Source organism: Dinoponera quadriceps, unplaced genomic scaffold (genome assembly GCF_001313825.1).
Source record: "Dinoponera quadriceps isolate SergipeBrazil2010 unplaced genomic scaffold, ASM131382v1 scaffold1128, whole genome shotgun sequence".
Classification (NCBI taxonomy): domain Eukaryota; kingdom Metazoa; phylum Arthropoda; class Insecta; order Hymenoptera; family Formicidae; genus Dinoponera; species Dinoponera quadriceps.
The window spans coordinates 205123-221638 of NW_014555359.1; the positions used below are offsets into that span (position 1 = coordinate 205123).

A 16516-nucleotide genomic window follows, 5' to 3' on the forward strand; every position below is an offset into this window, starting at 1 on the left:
AGTTCGCCCTGAGAAATTCACTTTTTCGCGCGGTTTTCACTTTTACGCGTCGTCACACGATCCGACCCGTACTACTCGCTAATTCCAAGTTCGAGTCCGACTTTACCACTTAAAGTTCATACGTGCGTCGGCTTAGTCGCCGAATATACGGCCGACTGCGGGAGGGGATTATCTAAAGTTGGATTAAACAATGCTCCTGAAATTGCGCCGTCGTTACACGGTGTAACAAATGTCCCTCCTTCTCCTCTTTCTCTTGATTTTCCGATCGTCGTCGTAAGCCTTTATCGTTACGACTCTCCGGGGAGTTTGAGACGCGGTATCCAATGTTTCGTACAAAATTTCGCAGGAAAATACGTGATCCATTTGAGGATGCCGAAGAGGATGGCCGTCGCTTCCGAAGGAGCGTCGTTTCGCGCTTAACGCGATATCCTCTACTACGTAATTCATATAAAAGATACAACCGCTCGCTACACGAACTGACAACTTCCATCGTCGTGCCTGCAACTTCAAAGATAAATCTCGCTTTTTCGTGAGCGCATCGATCACTCGTGTCTATCGTCTTGCATGGTAGATAGTTATCCATTTTAATGCGGACGCTCGCGTCTGTTTTCCAACGTTATACCCGAGCCGCGTCTGGATACACAGCTCGGCACGAGAGAACGGCGGAAACGGGATTAACCAATGTTTCCCGGAAATTGGTTCGTTTCTCTTTCTCTTTATCTCTTCCTCTCTCTCTCTCTCTCTCTCCCTTCCTATATATATAGATACACACACACACCCATCCACACGTAATGATTAGAGGAATTTCAAATCCCATCCCCGCCGTCGTTAAAAGCCTTCGCCGTTATCGGTAAGCCCGGCTCTGCTCCCTAAAGTGCGCGGAAGTGAACATCACGGGAACTTACGAACCGGCGATCCGGCGATTGAATCCGTGACTGTCCGTCTGTCTGGCGATGGCGAAATTTGATCTAATGAAATCGACTCGGGGAAACAAGCTGGCCGATTGCGACGGACGCGATTGCGTTAGCACAGTCGGCGTGCGAGGAAAATGTCCGACTTGTAATGGTGGTTGTCGATATAGAACGAGGGGGTAAATCGGCGCGGCAAGCGCAGCGCGGGGGCGCGAGAAATTACCGACCGCCTGCTAGTGAAATCACCAGCAGTCGACTTTTAATTAGTTTCGAACTTACGGATCGGAAAAAAAAGGAGAGAGATATCCAGGCGGTCGGCGGTTGCCGATGGGCGAGCAATTAAATCGCGGTTTGATCCTTGCCACCCCCGCCAACCTCGCGCCATTTATTTCGCGATCGCACGTTGTCGCTGTCGCTACCCTGTCCCCACCTTCGACAGAGAGAGAGAGAGAGAGAGAGAGATGTGCGCCGTATTGGACGATTTATTATTAGTAATACGCTGCACGAAAACGTCATCGTGACGAATTAACGAGGGGCCGTTGAAAATGCGAAACCTTTAATTTCAATGACTGTAGGCCGGCCGGACTCGCGGCGGAAGGGAAAGAGAGGGAGAGAGAGAGGAAGCCCGTGTGGAGCGGCGTGTAATTACAAAGTACAGGCCGACCGGATTATCGTGATAACAATACTTGGACCTCAGCTCTTACTACGGCATGGCATTGTAATTACGGGCCGTTGCTTAAGTGCACCGTGCTATTTTTGCGCGAGCGAAATACGACCACCGGCCGTGTTCGATGTGTGCGCGATACCGCCCGCCGGCTCATAACGATTCCTTCAACCATGTTAAAACTATCGGCGAATATCTTATAAAGCGCCGCGCCGCTAGAAAGTGTAACACTCTTTCCTCTTCTTCCTTTCTTTTTCACTGCGTATATATTAATTACCGCTTGTGCGGCCGCATTATAACGCGAACACCTGCGGTCACTCGGAAGTCCGCGAGCGGACGATAAAATACTCGATTGGCGTTTGTCACGCTAACGGGGCTTCGATCGGTGATTGAAGAAGAAAAAAAAAAACGAAGGAAACTGCAACGTTTCGGAGTGTCCTTTTCCGCGCGACACGCGCGTGCGTGTACGTTTACGCGGCCGTACGCGTGTTCTATGGCGGGCGATTCGCGTCTGGCGAGCTGTCAAGTCCCCCGATTAATATTTATGAGGAAGCATCGCGAAATCGGGGCTCCCGGCAAAACACTAAAGCGCTTTCAATCCGGCCGGGCGTTGCGCCCGGATTAAAGCGGGGCGGTAAGGTGAGCCGTAAAAATTCAATAAACACGACTTTATCGTCGCGACAAAAATAACATTTGCGCCGGCAATCGATGCGCCCGCAATTGAGACAAACGGTACGCGTGTCCGCCGCGGTAAGCCGTACGGAGACAATATTCCGGGCGAGATTTATATCCCTTACCGTGAGGCGCCGAGTGCGAGCAAACTGATACAAACGCAGACGCAGACTGGCAGGCAGGCAGACAGGCAGATCTGACGAGTGTCTCGCCGGAGGAAAAACAGAAGCGTCGCTTCCTGCCCGGAGTTTCCCCACGCAGTGAGTTCCCCGCCGATATGCATAATTCGACGCGTCGTGCAAAGCTAATTAGAGAGCGCCGTCGTCGAAAGCGGCAATCTGGAGAGATTCGCCGCGAAATATTCCCCGTGTCGCGCCCGTCCGTTGAATTCAGCCCCCGAACGTCTTCGTCTCCGCAATTTCGCGCGCGCGGCACGTCCTCCCGAGGGAGGCGTAGACGTAGTCGATTCTCTCTTCTTCTGTCTCCCCTTCTCTGCCGATGCGCTCGCGATCACCGTTCGCTCCCTCGGACTCGTGTCCGGAGGTATAGATCTCCGTGGGATTATCTTGATCCAGTTTTCCCCGGGAACCACCCACTCTCGTGTATTTCACTTCCTAATCCCGTCGTATGATTTGCACAAGGCTCACCCCGGGCCCTGTGTGTGCGCCGCGGATTTCTAGCAGTAGTTTAACCCACCGGCGGCTACTGCGCGAACACGGCGGGCCGAAACGTCCCAAAACTCTGACAAATTGAATACACTACGTCACCGGCGGGCACCGGCCATATTTGCATTGCCGGACCCGCCGTGGATGGCATTAATTCCGCTCGTGGCGGAACAAAGTTCCTTAGACGCGCGTAAACCTGCGGCGAGTTGCCCGCTTATCGGATTCAATATTCGCCGAGACGTTATGCGCGCGGGCATCCTTTAATAATCCGTAAGCTCGTCGGAGAGGGACGAACGCGTAATCGCGATATCACGCGTACAGGATAACCGCGTTTACTCCGCGCGCGCGAGTAGTGAGTTTTCGCGGAAGGGCGTCACGACAACCTCGGTAATCGCGCCTCCTAATGGACGTGGCGGATAAATTTGCGTTTAATGGATTCGCGGGCGCCTCTTTAATTTTCAAAGGACCCGCGCACTCGCGCCGCAATTTCTACCACTTACCTCGCGATAAATGCACCGACGCGCGACGGTCACACACACACACACATCTCTCTATCTATCTTTCCCTCTCTTCCCGCTTAACGCCGCCTTCGTCGTTGCTGCACGGCGGTTATGCTAGAGCGGAGAAACTTAGTGAAGAAATATATCCGATTATTATAGTGCGCGTTTCAGTTATTAATATCGCCCGCTGAAATTACAACGATAATGAGTTTAATACGCTCCATTTTTCAGCGCGGCGAGCGTACTCCACCACGAGCGCAGGACGCTCGAAATTCCGCGTAACGAAGTACGTTATCCTTCGTTAATTCGCCCGGCGGTACATTTGTTACTCTCGATACGTACAACGTGTTCCGCGGCGCGAAATTTCGAAGCGGCGATAATAGTTATTACGTCACGCGGCATTATCGATCCGACCATTTTGACGCGTGTTCTTATGCACACAGCGCGACACAATGTGTGTATCCCGCGTTTAAATAGCTTCCCTTTCCAACCTTTTCAAGACCTCGTACGAAAAAGCTAAAAATCCCGCGTACTCGCGGTGATGACAACGCGCTCTTCCATCCTCGCGACGTCGCAGCGGCGATAGAGCGCGCGCGCGGCTTCGGCGACGGGGCATTAGTCTGCGCGTCCGTGCGCAAACTAATTAGCGAACGCTAATTAGCTGCCTAATGCCCCGGCTAGCCGAGCCACTCAGTAATGGTTAAGGAACTCGGCGCGCTGCAGGTAACGTAAATTCGTTATGCTGTATGTGCACGCTTTAACTTTCCACGCACGTTTGCGACAAACGAAAACTACCGACTGGCCGCTCGTCTCGCCGGGCACTTCTACCCGGCGTTACCGCCGGCTCCTTTCAAGAGCTGGTGAAAGAGAGACAGAGAGAGAGAGAGAGAGAGAGAAATAGAGAGACTCCTTTTTCTCGTACTTCCGCTAACGTCAATGAGAAACGACTTGAGCGAGTACGTGACAGCCGCGAAATTGATTCACGGCGAAAACGCTATATTGCTTTACCACCGTCGGGGAAAGGAAGGCGGTAACTACGTCGTAACTCGGATGACGATCGAAATCGGGAACGAGGCTCCCCCGATATAGCGCGAGTCCGCGAGTTGGTACGCGAGTTGGCGAGGCTTTCGCCTCTCTCGAAATTTTGCACGAGAATGCACGTACCTCGGGGGGACGCCGGGAACATTTCGCTTCGCTCTCCGGTGCGACACTTCGCTTCGCCCGCGCGGCGGACTTCGACGACGTACCTTCGCCTCTCTCCGAGTTATTTTCGCTTCCGCGGAGCCGCCATGCGCTCTCAAAGACGCGCCGGGCTCGGTAGTAAAAAATAGCGCCTTTAATTAAATTCGGAGTCCGCAACGGGGAGAAGAATTAAATGGCGGACTTTACGATACGGTGGGTGACTTTTGTGGGGATAGCACGGCCGAGGAAGCGCTTCGGGCAAAACAAATTAAGTTAAAAAGGATCGCGAGGGGAGGAGCGGCCGCAGTATTTTATCTCGCGGAGCGCTCGGCTAATTACTCGATTCGTCGTATGTTAATGACGACTCGCTCTACGGCTCATTGAACTGTACAAGCTCCGTTTAATCGTACGACGCGGCTCCACGGCAATCGATGGGTCGCATCTGAAGACGGCTCGCCGACGCGAATGCTCGTAAAAGGACAGAATCGATCGTATTATTACTGGCCCAGATGTGTCGACGGTAAATGAACGTCGGCGAAGGGTCCCGATGCAAATGATGCATTTGTTACGGCCTTTGGCAGCGACACTCGCCGTAAGTTAACGGGCGGGCTGCTCAATCGCACAAGAGCAAATTGCAAGAGGGTCGCAACGACCCCTTTCCTTTTCGCGCGCGAATTCAACATCGCGACCCGCTCGAGCCGATACTTGTGACACGATGTTTAATGAGAGCCACGTCGGACGGCCCGGATGCCGTCCGACGTGTAATTCATTTTATCGATCCGACGAATTATTTAAGTTGTTTTAATACCGTCCGCGTTGAGGGTCTCTTGTTTGGTTATCAAATGGTCTCGCGGCGAGTTCGGCGAGAGACAACTAGTCGGAAAGGAGAGAGAGAGAGAGAGAGAGAGAGAAAGAGAGAGAGAGGAGCAAATGAAAAGATAAAACTTTCATGTCCTTTATTGCCGTCCTAGATGGCAATGAAATGAAGTGGAAGATAGAGAGGAAGATAAAGAGAAGCGGCGGGCGACCCAGGGATAAAAGGAAGGTAATACCACTGCGCGAAAAAAGGTGGTCGGCAACAAAGACGACTTTTTAGCTGTTAACATCGGCAAACGGCAAGGCGCTCCGTAACGAATCGCTTCCTGCCTTTATGCGGGGCCAACGCAAATCGGAACTTTTCCAGCCGTGCCGATCGTCATGCAAGCGAAAGCACAGATGACGAGGGGGCGTAAGCGCGATCGGGGAAGTCGTCAAAGTGAATAAGTGCCGTTTGCTCCTCGTGCAATTAAAGTGATTCCGGCTCCAAATCGGACTTGAGAAATGAGGTCAAAAGTGATCCAATTATCCAATTATACAAATTAAAAAAGTAGTATCACTTTGGCAATGAATGGCACTCTGGCGTTGATTCTCACAAAGTGAGAATCTTACTTAAAAATAAAAGAATACTTAAAAATGATTTTACCGAAGGAGATTTTTGAAAAATAAGATAAGAATATCTCATTTCTCCCTCCCCGAGAACGTATTTTTCTCTGAAATATGAAGCGAGGAGGAATTTTTGTAATAACAAGTAGATGATATGCAAATTAGTGAAATAAATCTCCTCTCGATTTGACCATTTTATTTTATGAGGGCGTAACGAACACGATGGTAACTTCGACCTCGCGTGAAATATCTGTGCAAACGCGGTTCCGGAATTTTCTCGAATTTTCCCGCGGAGGCATTCCGCAGACTTGGACGCTCTTCAGAGCGACGTCTCGCACGGTAAACGCGTTTAAAAATCGAGCTTTCAAGTCAAACGATGTAAGCCCACGGCGACATCAATCGTGACAGCGGGAAGCACCGGCGCGGTTCGGAAAGAAGCGAAGAAGGAAAGGAAGACGAAGAAGCTCTTAAAAGAGGCTCGCGAAGGGAAGGCGAAACCGTTCCCTTTTCAGACAGTCGATGAGAATCGTGGTGGAAGGCGGGCGGGCGGACGAACGAGCGAGCGCAACATCGGGGAAAAGTCTCTCGCTCCGGGAAAGGCTCAATTTGTCGCCACAATTTCACGGGCATCGCGTGCCAAGAATGCCGCTGAAAGGTCGACTATTGTTTTTCGATCCGCTACGCGTCGCCTGGCTCGGTGTCTTTATTAAATGGGCGAAGATCGAAGGGGAGCTTCGCAGCGTCGCGTCGCGCCGATCCACCGCAGACGCAATTTATCCTTCTTCTCGAGTCACGCCGTTCCTACACATTGCGTGCGTAGCCGGCGTGAATAACACATGTACGTGTCACGCACACGAACGAGAACGGATGTACGGATAATCGAGCAGCCATTGCGACCCCGCGATTATCCTTAGACGTTTCTCGCTCGAGATCGACGAAAGGGACAGCGGGAATTGTAGGGATTGTTATTCCCTCGTGAGAAACGCCGAGGCTAAAGTTTGAATCCTGTTTCTTTCTTTTTACTGCAAAAGAAGAAGTAAAAACTTCGCGGAATTTTTACTTCTCCTTTAACTCGAATTAATGTCAAGGGGGAAAAGTGAAAGTTACATTTGCTCTCGCTTGGTTTACAAATCCCTATGCTTTGTGGGAGCCGCAGTTAACGCGACAACGTTATTAAATTGCGAAATGCTACCCAGGAAGGATTAGGAGGAAAGCAAGAAATTTTCCTTCTTCTATCAAAGCTGGGAAATACATGGAATTTAACGAGACGGAAAAAAGTGACAAGTCTGAACTGATAGAGGAGAAGAGAAGAAGAGGCCGGAAGCGAGACAAGGAATAGGACAACGTGATGGATGGTGTAGAGACAAGAAGGAGATCGTTGCGGCAAAGTAGCGGATGCCGTCGATTCTTCTTTCTCCGACCTCCACCCTCTTTTCTCGGTAAAGGGGCTTCATTAGCTTCGCGATAATTGGCGACGCTCGTGACTCGTGTTCGCGAAACGCCCGCGTCGTCTCTCGGCAACGTTATCCCTTCTGGATCTATCGCGATAAAACTCCTCCCCCACCCCCGACCCGACCCCGAGATCCAAGAAAGGATCCGAAGGCATCCGAAGAAAGAATAACTGTTGACTACGAATTTCTGAAAATCCGATCGATACCAATCGAGGAGAAAAAGCTCGCGGCTTTTCTCCCTCGCTTCGAGCTAAAGATAAATCTATGATTAAAAGCGCGACTTCAATTTTCATTCGAGCGAATCCAAAGAGTGAAACGAATCTTCGCGTTGCAAAGAATACAGAATATCTCCTGTTCTCGTTACAAGAGCGAATTGCGATTTAATATTTATAAACTATTCCACTTCGTTATATGCTTTGACTGTACGAGTACACGAAGACTTATTACGATTCGGTTCAGCGCTCCGGGGTAAGTAAGATGTACCACGCAATTGTCGCGAAGTACGAACGAGAAGATGAATTCTAACCGTTGTCCCTAAAGCGTCGAAATAAAACAGATTGCGTTTGTTTCTCTCGACACTTGCCGGAACGCGCGTGCACCGCTTTGCGAAACTTTCGCTTCTCTTGTACGTTAGACACGCGTAAACGTGATTCCACGATATCGTAAGTCGCGGACAATGTCCACGTTCGTCTGCTATGCGCGTCGCTGGTAATTTCTCCCCGGAGTAACTTTCCGCATTGATTTATAATTCTTTCGATCGTCTGGCAGTCCCCACGAGACCTGCTAACCCGTAACTTTCGCTACGTGCCATGCCCTCTTAATACTTAAAATGATCAACGAAGTTTGAAAAAAAAAAAGTTACGGGAATATTATTCCGCGTTCTTTCCTCCAATCTCTTTCATGCCGCTTGAATTATTCACGATAGTCAGATGTGGTCTAGATAAAAGCTTGATGACGATCGTCACAACATGCGTTCGCAGTAAACGCAGATTTTCGATTCAGTCGCAAAGAACAAATGGTCACACAAGTCAAGATTATAGTTCTATATTAATCCTGCCAATTCCGTCAAATTTAAAGGACCACTAAAAGGAATCTCGACATATGTAACACTATACGAATTGTTAGCTTAGCTTGATGTGTCAAATAGATACTTGCTACCGTTTTCTTCATGTTGTGAATCTTTATTAAGAAGGTACTTTTTTTAAGAAAAAAAAAAACGTTTCGGAATTATGCACACACACATGACGTTTCCTACTTATTTTGTGTATAGATTCACCCCTCAAATATGGACATGCATTTATGAATCACCCTCTACATGTATAATATTTTGTTATAAATGCAGATAGAAGATAGAAGATTGAATATTAAATAATTGTAAAAGGAATCTATTTCTTTTTTTTTTAATAGCAATTCAACATGAAGAAAAGGGTATTAAGTAAACATTTGTAACATCAAGATAGGGAAATAATATGTAAAATGTTACGTCTTGAGATTTTGATTTGGTATTCTTCAAGCTCAACCGGATTTGTAGGGTTAATGTGGAACCAAAATTCCAACTCGGGTATTCGCGGTTAAATACGCTCCTATCTGTCGATAATATATGCGCTCGATCTTCGCTAAGTAATTCGATTTCTCCAACGTTCTGCCGGATCTCCCGATCTATGTAAAGACGCTTATAATCGTATAACTAAATCCCGCGAATCTCATTTTAAAGAACCAGACATTAGAGAGAGACGACAACGACGACAATCGGCACGTTAAATCGTTCGCACGAATTATTCAAAGCAAATTAAATCAAATGTTCCCCGTCGTCGGAGTATCTCGAGCGAGGTAATAATACCTCTCTCTTCTTTATGACCCTTCATTCTTCTTTTCTTCTGCGCGATTGTTCGTGATGACACGGTCAATATTTAGCCAATGTTCATCGGGAGAAATATGCGCTTTATTAATGTGGATTTTGCACGACTTCGTCCGTAATGGAACGTTATTTCAGATTTATTCCGATGAAAAGGGAGGAATTGTCTCACGAATTCGCGTTCATTCGTCGTCTCTGTTCATCGAATTATTCATCACGACCGAGATTACTGTCCCAGTTTGATTTCTATTCGAGAAATTATGTAACTTACCAACAACGGTGAGGTGAATCCAATGGCCGATAGGCGGGGTGGTGGATATCTGGCACTCGTAGATACCGGAATCCTTTTCCTGCGGATATCGTATCCGCAGGATCCATTCTTCCGCGTGAAGCGTGTGCATTGCCTCGAAACGCTGATCGCTCGTGTAAGTGTAGCGACCGACTGTCAACAAATGAATGTCACGATGCCTCACCCATGAAACCTGAGAACAAATAACGAGACAACGACTTAGCGAGATTTTAAGATCCTTCTATTGGCTTGTCCGAGAAGTTCGTATGAATTTCTTGGGTCAAAATAAAACATAATTTTTGATTAACAATAATTTATGATTTGGTTCTGTAGGAGCAGCTCATGATAAAGAATACTCTTGTAATCCCATGAGATACAGAACATAATTTTCCTCGCATGGATATTTGGCTTTGGTATTGTTTCAGCGGTTCACCAGTTTGGCCTCACGCGTTTTCGCACAATATTATCGTAAACAAACCATTTCTCGTCATTCGTCATAATGCATTTCAAAAACGGGGTCAGTTTCGTTGCGCTTAAGCAGCACATCGCGGATGGAAAATCGACCCGTTAAATTTGTTCCGGGCAAATTGTGCGGAACGTAAACATCATAATGAGAAATGTATCCAAGCAAAAGTATTCTTCATCAAATAATGAATCATAAATGATACTTTTTTCCGAACGTTTACGATTTCTGCTATCTTCTGAACGGTGTACGCGGATTATTCTCAATTAACGCCTTCATTTAGTCACCATCCATCGATTGCTATTATCACCAATAATGCAACTAGCGCGGGTTCATAACTGTTCAAGATCATTGTAACAACCGAGCGAAATGACGTCATAAAAAATACCTTTTATAGAACAATGGTCCCTCAACATAATTCGCTCGAGAGATAAGCCGTGTTATAAAGCCGGTTCTCGGGAGTCAATGGAATTGTAAGAAATCAAGGCGCGTCTGATAATATGGACAGGGACTGGAATTTATTGTTGTGTGTAATGCGTGCGAAACAAAGTACGACTAATTTATACGTGGTGGGTTACGAGTCATCGAAATTTTATGGTAAACCCGGCCGGAGGTTAACAACGAGACCGGCGAAAGCACGCCCGGTTTCTACAATCTGAATGCAGAAATCTTGAATTTCCGCGGGCCGCACGCATTGCTAACTATCAACCGCTCACGCCCTGTTGCTCGTAAGATTGAGCGATAAAACTTTATGCTCTCCCTTTTCCTAGCCCGAGAAATTTATGAGTGCGGTAGATCCGCCGCAGCAGGAATACTTCATGTCTTTGTTTAATGCTATATAACTCCGTGATGTATGACCACAATCTCGGCGCGACGGCGGCCACGGTGCTTCGTAATTATTTATAGCCGAATAGGCGCGGCGAATTCGCGCCCGTGCCGCGGATTTTACCGGGAAATTATGAAACGCGTCGCATAATTGAGGCACTTGTCCGCCGGACGCACAAAGTATGTGGTGCACGTTAGTCGCATACCTCAAAATCGTTAATAACGCCGGGCACCGTGTCGAAATATGTGACACGGTGTTGCGAACACGAGAAGCGTCGATCACTGCGAGATTACATCGTTACGTCGGCCCGAGAGAGAGAAGAGAGAGGAGAGACGATATGGACGAACTTTGCATGACCGGGGAAAGGTGTAAAGTGACGTTCGCCAAGTTCGGATGACGCTGGAAAGTTGTCAAAGCCGTTAATTAGCGCAGAATCCAACCGATGATTCGGACCCGTCGTGACATCCGTAACCCCGAGCAATTTGCCCACGTGTCGGGAATTGCCGGCGTAACGACGAGTCCCCGTCGCTTTAATAACTTCAATCGGGCTTTCTGCCGGTCTGCCATTTAAACAGATTACGCGAGAGTCTTCGAGCCGCGGCTCGTTTCGTCGAATGTGCGTAGGGTGATTTGAGCGCGCGCGTTTTAGCGAAAACCGGAATATCACGCTGGCATTCATTAAACCGAACCGGCTGTAATGACTCCCAATGGGAGCCAAACCGGAAACAATATCGTCCGGTAATCCGCGCATCGCAGAGATACTCCAGCATTTATTTATGCAAAAATATTCACGGAAGCAGATAATTTCAGTTAATTAACCCTATGACTGTGAACTCGTATCATCGCGCAATAACTTATGATTAATTTAACACCCGCTAATAACTTATGATTAAGAGGGGGGATGATAGAGAGGGGGGATGAAGGATATTCCAAGTATCGATACTCCAAGTATCGATACTGCAGTGCTAAATCTCTTGCAAGCGCGCGCGCGCGCGCTTGAATATAATCGGAAATATAAACTGCGCCGGCAGTTTAATGCGATTGTCGCTCGAATATGCCGGCGTCGCGGTTAATATACTTTTCGCAAAAAGAAGGCGTCGCCCACCGGCGGCCTCCGCTACTCAGGCGAAACTTTTACCGCGTAATAAAATTCGCGCGCGCGAGCAAAAGGGAAAGCGGGAAAGAGCGTGATTGTCGGGCATCGGCCCAACAGAAATACGCGAGCGGGTAAAATCCAAGAAGAACGCACCGCTGTGGCTGCCGTAATGGCAATTGCCCCTCGAATCTTTTTGCGTACGTGGCGCCAACTTCCCGAGTTAATATCACCCGGCGGTTCTTACCGCTTCGCCCTGCCGCCACTTTTTCAACTTCATCGTTTTCGGCTTCTTCGTGGCCCACGGAGGACTTTTCCCGCGGGAACTTTCCGTGTCGAAATTTTAATTCTATATTAAGCTTGCGAATACAGTCGTGCTTTGTAAGTCTATCGAACGATCCCCGGATATCCCGAGATTTTAGTCTTTCTTTAAGTTTAGTTTAGCGCTACGTTAAGTCTTCAGAGGTCTTCTATTATGCTTCTTCGTTGCTACGAATTGGGAATTTGTTTTCGTTCTCTCCCTTTGAAGACTTAATGTGGAATTTAAAATTATATAGAATATTGTGTTTCTTTGACGCTAGAAATGGGAATTGATTTCCGTTTTCTTCACTGAGATTTGAAGAAGGGCTTGTTGAGGACCTCTAAGATGGTTACCTATATTATGCGCTTGTAGGGAGTATTCGAAATTATTTCAGACTCGGTTGTCTTCGGCAGCCGTATTGATTGCATGACGTCAGAAGCGAGAAATGATACGCAGTAAATTTCTTGTGACATATAGTTTTATATTTTCCAGTTTTTCAGGAAAACTAAGAAATATAAAGTTATATCCCTGCAGTCTAAATTTTAGTTCTACATTAAATCATCAATTGGACAAAACGGCAATTCTTCCTCATTTGTAGCAGCAGAGAAGCACAATAGAAGACCTTCGAAGACTTAATGCACATCTAAATTCAAATTAAAATAGGACGAAAATTTCCATTAAAATTTCGACACGATATGACTGCCAATATATGACTGCGAAGGTAGCCGAACTTTGAATAATTTCGAATATTCCGTACAAACGCATAGCATAAGACACTGATATTATCGATAAGATTTGTTCGTTCTAAAGGGACGAAAAGAATGGAGTTGAGCGCACAGATAGTCATATGTTCAAAAGTACCAACTAAGGCTTAACTTCGGTTTCAGTATAACTGTAAGGCTAAACAGAGCTCAAAAGACGTCGTTAGCAACGCTACGCTAGAACTTGTGCGCACAAGGAGCATTATAAGATTACAAGTTAGTATTTACGACACTTACAGCAGATTCTAAATTTCGACTCGGGTTCACCGTGTAATTTCGCTCGACCGAGGAACGCGGCTCCATCGGCATTCCCACGCGACATTAGCCGTGTAAACGTGTGTACGCGAGGTACGTGTGCGTGTACGTATTTAGCGCCGAGGGCACTGCCTCCGCTGCTAAATCAACGTGACAACATATTGTTAATATCGTCCCTCTTAACAGAATATTGATTGACCCGTTGAAGCTCGCGCTACATTTTTGCCGGCGCGCCCGAACACCTGCACGCGCGCACCTGCGGACGGATAAACCGCGCGGTATCAGCGAAACGTATTAGACGGTACACACGTAGTTGCGGCTGACATAAATGCGAGAGCCAAGTTTTGCATAGAGATGAGCAGCGGGATTAAAACTGCGACCTCCCGACGGCCGAGTCTGCACGAAGACGTAGTCCGACAAAGGTCGTCCTTTTCTACTTAACCGCTCCACGTGATAATCCCCGAGTAGTGCCGTGGACCGTTAATACCCCGAGGTCGAGGACATCCGAGGGTCCTATAGCGGAAGATAAATTCTCCAAGGGCCGTGTCTGCCCTCGGGTTAATTTATCGACCCAGCTCGAAACACCGATTCAGCCGCGGGAGCGAAAAAATGTGTCCTACGGCGAGCGGATTGAACTTAATCAACTTCGCCGGTCCGGAAGTGCGGCGGCAGCGGCGCAACAGAAATCTCTCGTCCGGGCCTTAGCCGAAGCAACGGCGACGACGATAATTGCATAATCGGAATAGCGCGAGGTTTTCGTCGCAGCCGATGCGGCGGATTCCCTTTTCGCGCCGGCCGGCAAATTACGTCGTAAACATCGCGCAACGCGATGTATTGTGCATGTCGCGTTCTCCGTTATTACCAGCGCCGGTTAATACCGCAGACGAGATGTAGTTCCTCGTTTGCTCTCGGCATCTCGAAAATGTTGCTGCCGATGCGGCCCGCCTCCGCGCGTCGCTCTTGAATCCCGCGCATTACTCGAGCAAGCCTACCTCGCGGCGTGTCGGTGGTTATGTTCCACCTGCCGATATCTCGTGTCGAAAGCTGAGTTCCCGCCGCTCGCTAAGGCTTAAAATTCGCTTCGTGGGAAATATGCAATTCCGCGGTTCGGCCGAGCCGATAATTTTAACGCGACGCGCGTGCGCGATTAATCGCGTTAATTTCGCCGGCGGTAATGAACGATGAAATATTCCGTCCCTCATCGTACGCTCGACGTAAAGCTCGTTAACTCGATAAATATTGCGTTAATACGCAAGGAGAAGAATGCACTCACCGTTCGGTTACCGAGATTCTTCACTTTGCACATCAGCTCGACGGTTTTCCCGACTAAGCCGGTGACGTCGGACGATGCCGCGGTGTCAAAGTACGGATCGGTCTCCAGCGTCGCGTGTTCTTGGAAATCCGCCTTGTAGTGACTCGATACGTGCGCGATGTTTCCTGAAAGGAAGCAAAGAACAGCTTTCGTTAATACAGACGTTCTCGCGAACGCAAGAGGAAAAAAGAAAGAGGGAGATTGTATCGCGACAAGTTCGGCGTCGAGAACGAATGAGAGTTAAACGGAACGATAAAACTGGGGCGGTAAAGAGAAAAAGTCGCGTCTGCGGCATTAAGCTGTATTACACGTGACTGTTGCGAATATGTTACACACTGACGCCACAATCTCCGTCGGAATTCAAAGTCCTCTTTCATCGATCGTCGTTTCACGGGAGATACGGCCTGGCAACCAAGCGAAGGTAAAAAACAATTACTCGAGATCGCGGCCGAGAAGGGACGCGTGCGCTCAGCCATTTATTCCGCTAATTTTTAATGGTGAAACACGACGACGGCCGTCACCGTTCGGACTGTGCGAACGGTTCTTCGTGCGGGCAACAGCTTCGAAAGTACACCGTCGAACAGCTCGTACATATCCGGCCCCGCACTGCGGCAATCTTTCGTCCGGATGGATATATCTGCCGCGACGGATCGTGAGAGCGCGGGGCGGAAGGGCGCACGCACACAATCGCGGAAACGCGGTACGTGCGTGGACGAGCGAAGTCATGTCTATTTGCATGGAAGACGTTAGTGGCTTACATACCGCGTCGGGGAATGATTACCATTCAAATCACGATCCCCCCCCGTCGATGGAGATAGTTCGATAGCATTACCGCGCTGCCGCCGTCGCAGCGATCGGGAACAGAGCGCGCGCAAGTTCGCTCACTTTTAAAGTGGATTCCGGCTGACTCCAGCGAATCGCTCGATAAGCGCCCCACCGAGCACCCCCTTTCCGTTCTGCCTTAACCTGTTAACCGAGCGGGACGTATAAATACGTCAAACGTAAACAATATCGGGTACGGGTAGGACATATGAATACGTCCTTGAAATATGTGTTGAAAGAGTACGCGCCCGTTATATGTTGCGTAATTAAAAAAGGAATTCCCCGGTTAACAGGTTAAAAATCATGCCCGAGAATTCGTGCTGCGATAATCGGGAGCGAAGCGGCGAATCAACGGAATCAACGGGCGGACGAATTGAAAGGTCGTCTAATATACTGAGATTTTTTTCATATCGGATATACTTTCGTGAAGTGCAATTTTTCGATTGAAATAAATCTTTCCAAAATTCAAAAAGTTACTTTTTCCCTCAAGGAGAATGTTTATTCTGTTTAAAAATATGTTTTTTTCTGCCGAGTAGTCCAAAAAATCCAAACCATATAGTGGTATATGTTTCGAAAAGAATGAAAATAAAAATTTGATACATGATTTAGAAAGTACAAAAATACAAAAAGTATTGAGGTTCTTCACAATCGTTCGAGAAGTCAAGCATTGTTCATTTTCTTCTCCTTCAGGGTATTCATTGACAAAATTAACTCTAAATAAAGAAAAAGTACGTAAATAAGACGCAACTAGTAAAAATGGCACAACTAGTAGAAAATCAAAACTCTTATTTAATTAATTTTAGGCGCCATTCATAAAGCTTGGATCTTTTTGTTTTATCCAGAAGGACGTATAAACTACCCGTTTGTAACAAAATATCGAAAATCACAATTTTGTGGATCAAATCTTTCTTGCTACGGCTAATTGAATACGCGATGCAACGAGCACTTTTGATTGGAGCGCGCCGCGGCGAAAGGGTTAAAAGACGATCGTATCACACTTGAGAGACAGAGATGAATTAATTCGGAATCTGTTCGACCGTGCGGTTTATATTTAACTTGTGTGTTCGAATCC

The 16516-nt window shown here is 47.7% G+C and overlaps 1 protein-coding gene across 1 annotated transcript in view; it reads right to left on the bottom strand.

Moving 5' to 3' along the window:
• Positions 1–16516, bottom strand: part of LOC106743965 (lachesin-like) — a 58689-nt gene that overhangs the window by 15330 nt on the left and 26843 nt on the right. The window contains exons 3-4 of the mRNA XM_014618324.1: positions 14584–14747; positions 9594–9804 (exon numbers count right to left, since the gene is read on the bottom strand). Coding sequence (XP_014473810.1) covers positions 9594–9804; positions 14584–14747 — 375 coding nt within the window. The remainder of the gene's footprint in view (positions 1–9593; positions 9805–14583; positions 14748–16516) is intronic.